At 34.2% G+C, this 15,002-nt stretch overlaps 2 protein-coding genes across 10 annotated transcripts in view; both read left to right on the top strand.

Moving 5' to 3' along the window:
- Positions 1 to 15,002, top strand: part of LOC107490644 (pentatricopeptide repeat-containing protein At1g63130, mitochondrial) — a 114,170-nt gene that overhangs the window by 63,516 nt on the left and 35,652 nt on the right. The window contains exon 2 of one of the 8 annotated variants that reach the window (XM_016111440.3): positions 8,244 to 8,959. The exons of 6 other annotated variants lie outside the window; for them this stretch is intronic. In XM_016111440.3, the coding sequence (XP_015966926.2) occupies positions 8,309 to 8,959 (651 nt within the window). In that variant the 5' untranslated portion in view covers positions 8,244 to 8,308. The remainder of the gene's footprint in view (positions 1 to 8,243; positions 8,960 to 15,002) is intronic. One more of the 8 variants, XM_052262479.1, reaches the window with a different exon arrangement.
- The window catches only part of LOC107490647 (putative pentatricopeptide repeat-containing protein At1g12700, mitochondrial), a 91,869-nt gene that overhangs the window by 53,904 nt on the left and 22,963 nt on the right, over positions 1 to 15,002 (top strand). The window contains exons 2-3 of one of the 2 annotated variants that reach the window (XM_052262491.1): positions 9,293 to 10,499; positions 10,631 to 10,915. The exons of the other annotated variant lie outside the window; for it this stretch is intronic. Coding sequence (XP_052118451.1) covers positions 9,293 to 9,970 — 678 coding nt within the window. The 3' untranslated portion in view covers positions 9,971 to 10,499; positions 10,631 to 10,915. The remainder of the gene's footprint in view (positions 1 to 9,292; positions 10,500 to 10,630; positions 10,916 to 15,002) is intronic. 2 annotated transcript variants of the gene reach the window in all.

Raw genomic sequence — 15,002 nt, forward strand, 5'->3', positions numbered from 1 at the left:
TTTATTTTATTATTTTAAAATTTTATTTTTTTATTAAAATAGGGGTAGTTTAGGAATTAAAATAAAAATTTTATTAAAAAGGACGAATTTAATAAAAAAAACGTTAAGGACAATTTTATATCGAAAATTAGAAGAGGGACGAATTCGATTCTGGGGCTAAACTTTAGGGACCAAAATCGTACTTACCCCTTATTTAGAACATACTAAAGATATAAAATACACCCAAATGAATGCACAAGATACCCCCAACTCGACGAAGAAATTACACCCAATTATGGTACTTACTTTTTTCCTTTTTTGCTGGGTTGTTTTTTTGGTGAATCCTCTGCGTCTTCTTGATTCTCAGACTCAGAGGTAGAACTATCACTGTCAGCTGTTTCTGTCTCCGAAGACAATGTTGAACTCGCCTTCCTTTTTTTGTTTTTTTTTATTTCTTGTTTTTTTTCTTTTTTCTCTATTTTTTCATTTTCTCTCTTGTTTCCGCCATCTTTACAATCCTCTGAAACATTAGATATTTTAGTTAGCAACATTCAGGTAAATAAAATATACCCAACATATTATGTTCACTTACCAAAATTTTCTCTGTTTCTGCACTCATTCTTTCGACCAACTCCTCCTTACTCCAGTTGGCAATCCAGGGTTTTGACGGTCTTTCAGCCCTCTTCTTGCCTTTATTTTTAGAAAGATGAAAGTAAATTATCATCAAGGCAAAGAGGCAGCCATCAATTGCCTTCTTTTTTTTCTCCTTGTAGTCAGTTATGCCCTTGACCATAAACGTCAAAACATGCCCCCCCCAGTTTCGCTCCGTTATGCTGTCCATCTCAAAAATTGGGGCCAGGTGCACAGGCGAGATTTTGTTTATTGTCGTTGGTAAAAGGAACGCCATTTGTATATAGAGGATGAAAATCCTCTTGAACATTAGGCGTTCCTCTTCGTTACCAACGCCAATATCCATCATCTCATCTGTAAGACTTTTGAGGGTCTTACCCTGAAATCTTCTAAAAATTACTTTGTCATCCTCAGAAAGTTTCTTATAATCGACTTTCTGAGGAAATAGATCTCCTACAAAAAGGAAAACAAACAAAGTATCAAAGTCGGTTCAAATACACCCAAGCATCAACTTAAATACACCACAGCATCAGTTAATATATCCCTATAGTTTTTAGCGAGTTACCTATTGCATTGATGCCAAGCACATCACCTATTTTTCTTGGTGTTATTTTAAAAGAACCGTATCCCGTTTCCAGTCTGTTCTCCCCTAGTTTGAAGTTGTTAGCCAGCTCCCTTAACACTTGGTGATGCACCCTTAGTGGTGGGATGTGCATCAAGCCACCGAATCCCAAATCCCTCACAATTATTTTCTTTTCCTCACTCATGTTTCTGAATTTATCACTTAAGAGATGTGTTGTATACTTAAGGTCTTTTGTTTGCTGTAAACAAAAATAAAATTATAGTCAGATATAATTCTATTATATAAAACTGATTTCATGTAAGACATATATTTGTTCTTACATTTCTTCCAGGTTGGTTTCTCGCTGCCATTTTCTCTGAAATGAAAAATACATCCAAAGATATCAGTAAGATACACCCATATATATGAGTCAGATACACCCATTGATAACAGTAAGATACACCCATAGATATGATTCAAATACACCCATATATATCAGTCAGATACACCCATAGATATGAATCAAATACACCCAACAATATATGCCATATACACCTAACAAGTTACTCCATATACACCCACTAAATTATGCAATATACACCCAAGAACAACCAATATTACAAGGACAAGCAATACCAGAATAGTTGCAATAGTTGATTATATTACGCTATATCAGTTCAGAAATTTACATCCAACAAATTATGCCATATATACCCAAAAAATTACGCAATATACTCCTAAAAATCAGTTACGAGAAGAACTAGAACAAGAAGATCAGTAAAACGTAGAATAACTAAGAAGAACAGTAAAACCTAGAACCAAGAAGAACATTAAAACGTAGAACAAGAAGAATATTAAAAACAGTAAAATGAGAGATAGAACAAGAATAACAATAAAACCTAGAAGAACGTATAAGAACAGTAAAACCTAGTTTTTTGATTTCGAAATGTGAAAAATCTACAAGATGAGTAAAATAGTAACGTACCTTGAGTAATATTTCTTCGTTTTCTCTTGAAATTGTTGATCGAGAGTTCTATCTTTTGTTGATGGTTTCTGCTAATCTCTGCGACGAGTTTTATCTCTTCGATTTGGAATGTTGCTCGAAGTTTGAAGGTTTGTGTTTTGTTCGAAGGAGAAGTGGAAGAGTGCGCCATAACGAGCGCGTTTTGGGAAGCGTAACGGTTGAGTTATGCGCGTGGCACTGACGCTCCATTCAAAGGGAGTGAGTGCGCGTATCTTTATCTTGGGCTGGGCCAATTTGTAACACTTGTAGGCCTTTTTTGCTTGTATGTGTAGCAGGCCCGATAAAATAATCAAAATTAAAAAACCAAGCATGATTAGATTGAATTAAACTGGGTTTAGTGGTATGTCCTTTCATGATGTGGATGTCAATTAAAATAATAGTATTAGAGACTTCAAATATAGAAAAGGCAATAGTATAAAAATGATTAATATTGCACCAACTATATAAATAAAATTTTAACACAATAGTATAAAATCAACAAAAAGAAAAAACATCCTAATAAGCATGACACAGAGAGAAGCAAGATATTGGTATCTACATGTAAGAACAAAAAAATATACGAATATAAGAGGAAGAAACTTAGAAGATCCAATTTTATTATGTATTTATTTATTTATAATGGAAAATTACCTTCTGTTGGAAGTAACATTCATCGAATTCATCGTCACCTATAATGTTATTCAAATTGTCTGTAAGACAGAATCCATAAATAATCAATAAGGTAATGATTTTATTGTGCAAGAACATGAAAAACAAAAGGATATATTTTCAGTTTTTGTTTTTGAAATTTTAAATAGAAAGATGACAAAAATGGTCTCGGCTTTTTCCAAAATTTCCTACACAATGTTTTAAATTGGAAACAGAAAACAAATACCCTCAGTTAAATTTATAGAAAAACAAAAGAGAACAGGTAGTATGAATTGCTCAGATTTAATGCTTTTATTAAGTAATATTGCAATAGTAAACTTTTCCGTTTGAACATTTAAGTCAACCATTTTGATTAAACAGAAGAAAAATAGATGTACTAAAAAATATATATATGATGCTTCAATTCATTGACTAAAGACTGATACCAGAAGACCATAAGACAAAAGGAACTGCATTTCATCTGGACCATTTTTTTATAACGCTTGCAGTGCTAATTTTATTTGAGAAGCATTTTAAAGCCACTTCAAGTGTTGCATGATTAGGATAGCCATTTGCCGACCAGAAGGCCACAATTATGCATAAAATAAACAAAATTAAATAGAGATTATGAAACCTCTAGCTTACTATCAGTTGAAGCTTCATTTCAGAAGTAACAATACATAATGTTAGGGAAGTAAATTTTCAAACAATCTAGTTGCTGATTACCTTAGTCATGTATTTCCACAGATACTTTTTCCACTTTCCATTTTGGTTCACTAAAGGTCTAATCATGTTCAATGAAAACAGAACTATTAATGATTACCCAATATTCCAAACAACCACAACTATATAAAAATGTTTCAAATTGGGATAACATAAAGAGAAGCTAAAAAATTTGACACAAACCCATATTGGAATTACTCCACAACAACCGATTCAGCTCCTGGGAGAACTGCCTTGCTCCAGCAAATGCCTCTGGCTTCAGCACCAAAGAGAACCGCCTCATCTTCATTTTCTATACAAAAAAAATTGTAACTGCAATATGATACAATTAAAAAAACATAATATCATCTAATTTCACATGGAAGAAATAAGAAGGCATAATCATCAAGTTAAATACTATGTTCACATTTAATGTTAGAGAACATAATTATTCATCAAGAAAAATAGAATAGTAGCATATGGATATTCTGAATTCGTATCTTAATAGAACTAATTAATTCCTTACCCTTTATGAAACACACAGAGATCTGATGTTAAATCTTTTTAATATGGCTTGAAGAAAGGGAGTGTATTAGATCTGCATCTATCTCGATTCTGGTAAATGGGTCACCATTGAAACCTTTTAAGATGGAGAGGGGACTCCGTCAAGGCGACCCATTATCACCATTTTTGTTTGTTCTGGTGGTGGATGTACTTAACAGAATGATTGGGGAGGTGGTTAGGAATGGTCGAATATCTCCACTCTTAATTGGTAGAGATAATATAGAGTTATCACACTTACAATTCGTTGATGCACTCTATATTATTTTGTCCCACCGGAGGAGGAGACAGTGAGGAACTATCAGAGGCTGTTGAGGTGTTTTGAAATTATGTCTGGTTTGAGCATTAACTTTGAGAAATTCAACTTGATATTAGTGAACTACAGCCAGGAGTGGGTAAGACGAATGTGTTAGCTATTGGGTTGTCAGGAGGCGGCCCTACCGGTGAGGTATCTTGGTATTAGTCTAGGAGCAAACCCACGGTTGGTAAAAACTTGGAAGCCGGTTATAGATAAGATGGAAGAGAAACTCAACTTGTGGAAAACAAAAGTTCTAAGTAAGGCTGGGAAGCTGGTACTCATTAAGTCGGTAATCAATAGCCTGCCTATTTACTACTTGAATTTGTACAAGATGCCAAATGCTGTTGCTCAAAGAATCATCTCTCTACAGAGGAGGTTCTTCTGGGGAAAGGAGGATGAACGACCTGGAATGGCTCTTATGAAGTGGGAGATGATCCAGGCACCTAAGAAGTTAGGAGGATTGCGGGTGGGTAATGCAGTAATTCGTAACGCGGCTTTACTGTTTAAATGGTGGTGGCGCTTCTCAAAGGAGGACTGTCCCCTATGGAAGAAGATTGTGTGCTCTTATAATAGTTTGAACCCAAATCATTTGCTGTCAACTCAGAAACTACCAGAAAGAGGAGGCCCGTGGAGAGACATATGTTAGGTACACATAAAAGAGCAACATGTAAGGCAGAAGATGATTGATGGCCTTGCTATGGAAGTAGGGGATGGTAGATCTACCAGATTTTGGAAGGATACATGGCTCCAAGTGAGAAAGTTGAAAGACTCATTTCCGAGACTCTTCTTGATTTCAAACAAAAAAGGATCAATAATTAGGGATTATGGGTTCTGGGATGGGATTGAGTGGGTTTGGCACTTCCAATGGAGGAGGAAACTACATCAATGGGAGATAGACACCTTAGACCAGATGCTTTATGTCTTGCAATCTGTTAAATTGATAACACAAATGCAAGATAAAGTGGTGTGGAAATCTGACAACGAAGGCGTTTATCGACTAACTCATTTGTGCAGGTTTTGTAGGAAGAGACTCTGGATGAGGAGCTTCTAAGATTCAAATTCACAAAGGAAATTTGGAAATATTTAGTTCCACCTTGAGTCGAGTTATTCACTTGGTTTGTTTTGGTAAGTCGGGTCAATACAAAGGATCAGCTAAATAGGTTGGGAATCTTACCACAAAATGATAATATGTGCGTGTTGTGCAAGAAAGATGTTGAAAATATTCAACACTTATTTGTTACTTGTGAGTACTCTTGGCAGGTGTGGTGTGCATGGATCTCAGAATTTGGATAGGTGTGGACTGCCCTCGGTACTTTGAAAGAACACTTTGAGAGTTGGAGATCAATGCCGATGAGAAAAGAGAGGTGCAAGTTTTGGCTAGTTGGGTTCTTCTCAGCTATATGGAACATTTGGTTGCGACAGAATGATGTCATATTTCAGAGCAAGACAATAGGAGTCGTAGAATGTGTGGGTCAAACATTTTCATGTGCTGCAGAGTAGTGTGGTAAATAATTCCTATTGTTGATAGCTATGTCAGATATGACATCGAAATTATTTTTCTTTTGTTGTTTTGTCTTTCTTTACTCCACTTGACTGTTGAGCTCTTTCGTTAAAAAAAATTAGAAAAAAGAAACTAAATTTTAAACAAATAGATTCTGTCATGACAAAACATGATCCTGATATTCTTATCATAAAACCTAAGTATCAACTTGTCAAGCATGTCAATAAAATCTATAATATATTTTTTTTACTGAAAATAGAAATATTCATTCAATTGGAGCCAATATGTCGCACATGGCCAAATTGGTTACATGATCCGGGGCCTCCTCCATTCACACATAGTTTGGAGTGGTAATTGCCAATTGGGCTTGTAAACCCGTTAAATTAGTAAATAATTAGTTGATAAATTAATTTTTAATAAAGAATATTAAAAATATGAATATTATATCAAATTAGGATAGAGCTCATCGAAACGAAAATTTTGACACTAATTTTAAAGAAATCAATCCAAAATTGGATCGAACAGGGCCAAACCGGTTAAACCGAGTCCAAACCAAGCCCATGGGCCCAACTGGGCCAACCTTTAAAAGAAATGCAGGGTCGACAAGATGAAGCCAATGCTGTAATCTATGAAGTACGAACACTTCACTGAGTTGCCGTGTCTGTGTGTCGGACACATTTCGGATACGACACTCACTGACACTCGTCCGACACGCGTGTCTGTTGTGTCCAACCGTGTCTTAATAAAAAATAAAAAATTTTTTCGGACACACTTGGACACACCTAAATACCATCACGTGTCAGTGTGTCCAGTCTTATTCTAAACATATATTCTTAAAATAAATTTAGATATAGTATATATTATTATTTATTAAATCAAAAAAATATTTTAAATACTTGATATAATTAAAATAAGACATTAAAATAATAAAAAAATTAAATATATATTTTAATAGCAATAAAATATCAAAATATCATTATGATTTATCTAAAAAATACTTTATATTTTATATGTATGCGTGTCCCCGTATCATGTAAGATTTTAAAATTCGCGTGTCAGTGTGTTTCGTATCATGTCGTGTCCCATGTTTGTGTCAGTTTCTAGAGAAGTAACAAAACTAGCAATTGAGCAAGTACCATAGTAATTAAACTTCTGTCTTAAAAATGCTATATTTCACTGTCAAAAGGAAAAAGATGAAAACGAAAGAATTATTTAGTTAGAAGTTCCAATTCAATACATTTTGCAAATAAAATTTTCACCCAAGAAATTATTACTTTTAACCCCTTTTTTGTTTCAAGAATAAGGTAATGACATTTGTCACTGAAAATTGAAATTACAAAAAATAGAAGGAAATGTAGGAAATGAAAATTATAGAATGGTGCCTCATGGAATAGAATTCATGATTATTTGCAAAAAAATGAAAAATTCTTCATCTAAATAAACATATATACTCATCAGTGTTAAGATCGCAAATGCTGCCATGTGCTAACACAGTTTGGAATGCAATATCAAACCATCAAGTGACAAGTCAGAATAAGAAATTCAACAGGAGAAAATATTACGACAAAGATCCAGATACGAATGGGATGAACTATCTAGTTACCAACAAACAGCAGCATATATGCATTGTTTTTCATTTTATAATTAATACTATGACAAGTAATTCATTTAATCCCGGATAATAAAGACAAAAAAGTAGTAGAGTTGAAGAAAAGTGCTCAGCAATTGAAAATGAGAATAAAGATAGAAATCATAGGATTAAAGAGGCAGAAAAAACACAAATTAAAGCAACACAAACTCAAGAGAAAAATTATAAACTGATCCAGACACATAAGTGCACGTCAGGGAAACCAACTTGCGATTAAGAAGGGCCGTTCAAATTTCCAATCAAACATGAACAATATAAATTCGAAGTATCTGCCTATTACACTTACATACCTGCTAATAATATACCAAACTAAGAATCTATTGTTCCTCAAACACAAAAAGAATTTGTACACAAACTACTGGATGTGAACTAGCGACGGCTGCAGTGGCGAGATATGCAGTCTGCAGAAGCGTTGTGCAGTGGCGAAAGAAGACAGACTACCGAAGACGTGAGCAACCCTAGCAGAAATTTTTTTTTTTTTTTATCACAAATTGTGTAAGGGTGGAGAGGAAATTTGGAAAGTAAAGACTTGTAGTAGGGGTAAATGTAAAATTACAAACTTACGGAAACAGAAAACAGAAAATAGAGGGTTCAATTTGAAATATTACTTCTAAAAACCGTGGCCCAAAATAAGAAATAAAACTTACTAATTCTTTAGTTTTGGCAAATTAAATGAATCAAATAAGCTTCATAGTGCTCTCACTCTCTCAGGTGGAAGCACTCTTCAATTCAACGCATTCCCTTTTACGATACTCGACTTAGATTGCAAGAAAAGAATGTTGTCATTGTTCTCTTCCTCACAAATCAAATTAAGGTATGCTTTTCAATTCCCAAATTCTGTTCCCCACTCCGCTCTCCGTCTTTTCTTCCCTTCAATTTCATCCCTACACTCTCCCTCTCACTCCCAATCACTTGATGAAGCTGTTGATTCCTTCACTCGCATGCTCTCTATGCGTCGCCCTCCATCCATCATCCAATTCACCAAGATTTTGGGATCTCTTGCCAAGACCAACCATTTTCCCACCGCCATTTCCCTTTTTCAGCAATTGCAAGCCAGGGGAATCGCTCCCAACTTGTTTACTTTGAACATCTTAATCAATTTTTGTTGCGGCATGAGTCGTATGACGCTTGCTTTCTCTGCTTTCGCCAAGATTTTCAGGATGGGTTTTCAGCCTGATGCCGTAACCTTGACAACAATTCTAAAAGGCCTCTGTCTCTCTGGTAATGTTGAAAAAGCACTGCACTTTCATGATACAGTGTTGGCTCATGGATTTCAGTTTAATGAAATCACTTACGGGACCTTGATCAATGGGCTCTGTAAGACCGGACACACATCAGCTGCTATTCAAGTGTTGAGAAAGATCCCACGACATGGAATTGTTCCTAATGTCGTAATGTACAGCGCAATTATTGATAGCCTCTGCAAGGTTGCGCTTGTAAGTGATGCTTTTCATTTATATTCTGAAATGCTTGCTAAGGGAATTTCTCCCGATGTTATCACTTACAACACTCTAATTTATGGATTGTGCCTTGCGGGTCAACTAAAAGAAGCCATTGATTTACTAAATCATATGATGCTGAAAAACATTACTCCAAATGTTCGTACCTATAGTACTTTGATTGATGGACTATGTAAGGAAGGAAGGATTAAAAATGCTAAGAATGTGTTGGGCTTGATGACAAAACATGGTGTGAAACCAAATGTGGTCACTTATAACAGCTTAATGGATGGGCATTGTCTGGTTAATGAAGTAAATAAGGCAAAATTTGTATTCAACACAATGGCTCAAAGTAGTGTGTCGCCTAATGTTTGTAGTTACAATATCATCATTAATGGTTTGTGCAAAAGTAAAATGGTCGATGATGCCTTGAATCTCTTTGAAGAGATGCATTGCAGGAACTTGGTTCCGGACATGGTTACTTACAATACTCTAATTGATGGCTTGGGAAAATCAAGGAGAATCCTTTGTGCTGTGGAGCTTCTTAAAAAGATGCATGATAGAGGTCAACCTGCTGATATAGTCACTTACAGTTCCTTGCTGGATGCTTTGTTCAATATCAAACAACATGACAAGGCACTTATATTATTCAAGGAAATGAAAGAGAGTGGCATTGATCCAGATATATATACATACAACATACTTATAGATGGCCTGTGCAAAAGTGGAAGAATTAAAAAGGCAGAACAGATATTTGAAGATCTTTTGATTAAAGGCTATCGTCCAAATGTGCGGACATACAACATTATGATCAATGGGCTTTGCAAAGAGGGTCTGCTTCAGGAAGCATTGGCACTCATGACAAAAATGGAAGACAGTGATTGCTTACCAGATGCTGTGACTTATGAAACAATCATTCGTGCCCTATTTGAAAACGGTGAAAATGATAAAGCTGAGAAACTTCTTCGTGAAATGATATCTAGAGGCCTATTGCAATGATAAAAGTAGATGAGATTCTTCTTGTTAGACATCACAAATGTTGTTTGTATCTCTTTCTTTTTAACTTGTGTTTTGTTACCTTCTTCAGGATCATATATCCATTACATATTAATGCTTTTGGGTCTTGACATGATTGGTACTCTTTATTCTGCTTTATCCTCCCTAAGCGTTTTCTTTGTCATTGCTTATTTTATGGCATTTTCAGTGACTAGATGGTTGTCATACGTTTCTTGTGGGTATCTATCATTTTTTTCTTTTCTGTAATTATATAAATGCATTGATGTTAATTTAACACTAAGCTGAAATGGTTCTGATTTCATCATTGAAAGGGAATCACGTGTTAGCTGTGAAGCTTACCTGCACTCTTATTGTCTTTCAATCTTTTCATTTCCCCCCATGCAGCACAAACTGGCTGATCTAGGTTTAGATGAAATCTCAAATGTTATTTTGCAAACATCTTCTCATTTATCTGTGTTCATGCAGTTATACCTGAGGCATAATGTACCAAAGCAATTACATGACAAAGAAGGTAACTGATTTTCTTGTTATATAGAGTAAATAAATTTTGCTTTTAATTCAAGGTACTAATATCCATGGGTAACAAAACCAAGCTTGATTGAACTACTATTGATTGGCAATTTGGCATATAATGGAACAAAGGAAAGAAGAGGCAGAACGATTGTTCTTCCCAAGCCCCAGTTAGGAAGGGTTGCACATCAGCCAGGGGGATAATCAATGGACCACCCGCATAGCAGTTTCGTTGACAAAGGGCAGTCATCCTGCCATGTAGAAGGAGATAGTCAATAGCAGTCAAACGGACCTGTCTGAAAGCATGTACATAAAGGAACTGCGATTCGAACTTCAAAGTCAAAGGATTTTGATCAAACACCAGCCTCTTGTGTAATCTCCAAGCACCCCAAAGAGTAGCAAGAAACATTTGCACAGGTTAATGCTCACAAAAGTTGGAACACTTCATCATCAATTGCATGTCCCATATAATCATGTTAAGAAAAATGATAAACCTATAAACTTTACAATAAAATGAGAAATTTTGGTGGTATACTCGAGCTTTTAAGTTCAAATCTCCATTACAGTTAAAATAGTGTTGAGAAACAATTATGTGATCAATCTGATTTTAATGAAGTTTATTCACTTCTTTTTGTCATACTGATCTTACAAAGATAGTTGTATGCGCATATTATGTTGCAAGATGAATAATGACATTAGATTTTACCGTGGTAATTTTATATGATAGGAATTGTCCAGTGGGGAGTATTTTGATTTGTTAGCTTAGCTAAACTTGTAGGTTGATGGTTTGATAACTTTCATCTTTACTAGCAACATACCCCGCACGATGTGCGGACAAGACGTGAATGTAAAGCATATTTGGGATATTATTTGGTATAGAAAATAAAGGGTCATTGATATTGTTTGGAAAACTATATGAAAATTTTTAAGCAACAGAAAAGATTGCTATTAAAAAAAACGTTATGAAATATTATGTTATCTTGTTATTCATAAGTGATGCTGTGAAAATATGGATGATGTTTCCAATTCTCTACTATTTGATTTAAATGTTGAAAATTAAAATAATACTTTACTCTATACTAAATTACATTACATTATTTTTCCAAATACCAATAGTGCTTCTTTATTTTTACACTAATTAATAATTTAAATATAGTTTATATTCACTTCGTAATGGTCTCTATTTGTTTTATCATGTATAAAACAAAAAATAGCCTTATCAGATTGGAAATGGAAGAAAAAGCCTTAGTTGCTTCCTTGTCAAATTATTAATTATTGTTTTTGGAATAGAATTTTGGCCATGAGTAGATTAAGTGCTTCCATAGTCTCGAACAAATACGTCAAGAGAATAGATTCAAATTAAAATCGATAAAAAGAAATCATAGTTACTAATAAAAAAGATATCCATCCATTTATATATTTTTCTGTATAGAAGACCTAATTTTTAGCAATATTCTTTATATACTACCCTTTGGTATCATCTGCTGCAGCAGCTAAACAAACATTTCTTTTTGGACTTTCTCGGGGGTTGTGGCTTTTGAAAAATCTCCTTTATTGAGATGTGGAGGGATTACAGTGCTTGTTTACAGGAATGTTTGTCTTTCATGTATTTAATTTGTTGATATATATTTCTATAAGAATGAATATGTAACTGGGCTAAGAATTCGATGGTCCCAGAAAGAAAGACCATTAAATGGTGTCATAACAAAATATGTTTTTTAAATTTTTTTAATAATTGTTAAATAATTTTTTTCTAATTTTAATTACAAATTAACCCATATATTTTATTTAATTATAAAAATTATTTTTTATTTTATAAATTATTATTTTATCATTTATCTATTATGTTTATTAACAATCAAAATAAAATACAATAACAAATTAGATTTTCCATTGATCGTAATAAACTTTTTAGTCATTCCAATCGATTAAAAGTTTATATTTGATCCGTGACGTTCGTCTAGCACTGTGAAATCGTGTTTCTTTAAATGGATTGGATTATCAAAAACAATCGATTGAATTTTAGGTTTCTCATAACTCAATCGATTGGACAACATGTTATCACAAAACAATCGATTGAAAATTGTAAGGCAGCATGATTTTCGCAAAAATCAATCGATTGGTCATATTACCCAATCGATTGAACGATGACTAAAATGTGGGTTTTTTAAAATTCAATCGATTGCTTGTATTACCCAATCGATTGAATGCTTCAAAACAACCTGAGATCTCACAATTCAATCGATTGGTTGTGTTACACAATCGATTGATGTCATCAAAATAATATGGATTTGCCCAATTCAATCGATTGGTTGTGTTATCCAATTGATTAAAAGCTTCAAAGCAATATGGATTTGACCAATTCAAATCGATTGGTTGTGTTACCCAAGGCTGCGTTTGTTTGCTTAGACAGACACTGATACATAGACACGGTGGTACACAGATACACACAGAATACATATTTTTAGTGTCTTTCCTTAAAGCTGAGAGACTGAGACACAACTTATGAGACACAATTTTTTTTCACTTTTATCCCTAGTTAATTTCAAAAATTCCAGCCTTCCGTTAGTCTTTTACCTCTCTCCAGATTCTTCTCCTCTGCCATAGATCCTGTCGCCGCCGCCATGCCTCCATCCTCCGATGGTCCTCTCTCTCCATCGACGCACTCTTCTTTCTTGCTTTCTTAAATTTGTGTCTCTTTCGCGCTCTTCTGTCGTCGCCTTTCTCGGATCTGTGCCGCATCTACATCGCTGCCGCCACTTGTACAGATTTGTCGTCCTCGCCGTTCATTCCTCACGACACAGAGTCACAGCACCGTCAAACCCACAGCGAGTCGCAGCATCGTCCAACCCTCTCAACACAGCAAGTCGGTGTCGCCATCCAATGCTCGCTACCTAGAAAATTGTAGCACCTTCCTCTGCCTTCTCTCACCATCTCCCTCGTCTCTTTCATTCTCCTGTGATTTTTTTAATTTTGGTTATGGTTATTGTGATTATTGCCTTTGTCTTCTCTGTCTTTTTTTTCTTTTTACTTTTTTGAGATAAACGGTGATTATTAAAAAATTTATCAGTGATTTTTTGGTAATTAGATGATGATGATGATGATAAATCTGATAATGATAGTGATGGTGGTAGTAGATGATGATGGTGACTGTGGGTGGTGGTAGTAGATGGTGATGGTGGCTATGGATGGTGGTAGTTGTGGATACATTGGTGTTATTAGTGAGGATAAATTTGTCCTTTTGATAAATTTGTGTATATCAGTGAAATGTTATGTATAATGTCGCCAAACAAGATAAAAATTTTGTATATGTTCATGTCTATGTGCTGTTGTGTCTTTGTATCTCTGTCCATTGCTGGTTAAGACAGTAAACAAACGGAGTCCAATCGATTTAAAGCTTTTACAATTTTTCTCTATTTCTATGCACTATAGAGATATTTAGTTTAAAAAACTCATATTTTTATGATGACATAATGTCATTTTCATTTATTATTTCAACAACAATGTCATACAAATTTTATGTCTTGTGAATTATTTTTTATTTTATATAATTCATTTATGTAAAAAAAAATCTAGATCTTTTTATTTGTTTGTATTCTATTTTGTTCTTTTCATTTGTTCAAGATTTGACCTCTCTATTAAATCTTGATTAGAAAAAAAAAATACCATGCAATATATATCATAGCATTTTAATAATCTGTTCATATATTGTTAAGACATGTATGAAGTATATATATTACAAATTTTTAATCAATTCTTCCTAGATTAACAATGAAAACCCCCTTTCCAATCCTCCATTAGAGCTGTAGGACTTTTAGTCTTATCATCTTCAGATTTTACAGTTTCCTCAGGAAGCACACGATCTGTTATTTCCTCATTGTAAAGCTCTAATAACGTTACTTTTATGTTGTGCTCTGCATTATGAGCCTCCAATATATCGAATATCTGTTTCACGGGATGACACCCACATCACTTGGCAATTCGCCATTATGCACCATGAAGAGCACAGAAGGATAATACAAAACATTTGAGTAGACATAAAAAGCAGTTAAAACAGGGAAATATTAAATATCTCCTGCACCACCAGTATTTCTAGTTGGGGGTGTTTGATATGAATTTCTCAAAAAAATAGGAACATTTCAAGCCACGAATCCCCTGTCAAAAATAAGAACATTCATTACCAGCCAATACATGATTTCAAAAAAGGGTAAGTCAAGAGATATTATAAGATAGAATTTTAAAGTTAAGATAGATGAATAATAAGATAATAATTTATAAAAACGATAAGCAAATTAAAAACGGCATAGTACACAATTCAATCGATTGGGTAACACAACCAATCGATTGAATTGGACAAATCCATATTGCTTTGATGACTTCAATCGATTGGGTAACACAACCAATCGATTAAATTGTGAGACCTCAAGTTGCTTTGGAGCATTCAATCGATTGGGTAGTATAAAAAATCGATTGAATTTTAAAAAAATAACATTTTAGTCATCAT

This window comes from Arachis duranensis, chromosome 5 (genome assembly GCF_000817695.3).
Source record: "Arachis duranensis cultivar V14167 chromosome 5, aradu.V14167.gnm2.J7QH, whole genome shotgun sequence".
NCBI classification, from domain to species: Eukaryota; Viridiplantae; Streptophyta; class Magnoliopsida; order Fabales; family Fabaceae; genus Arachis; species Arachis duranensis.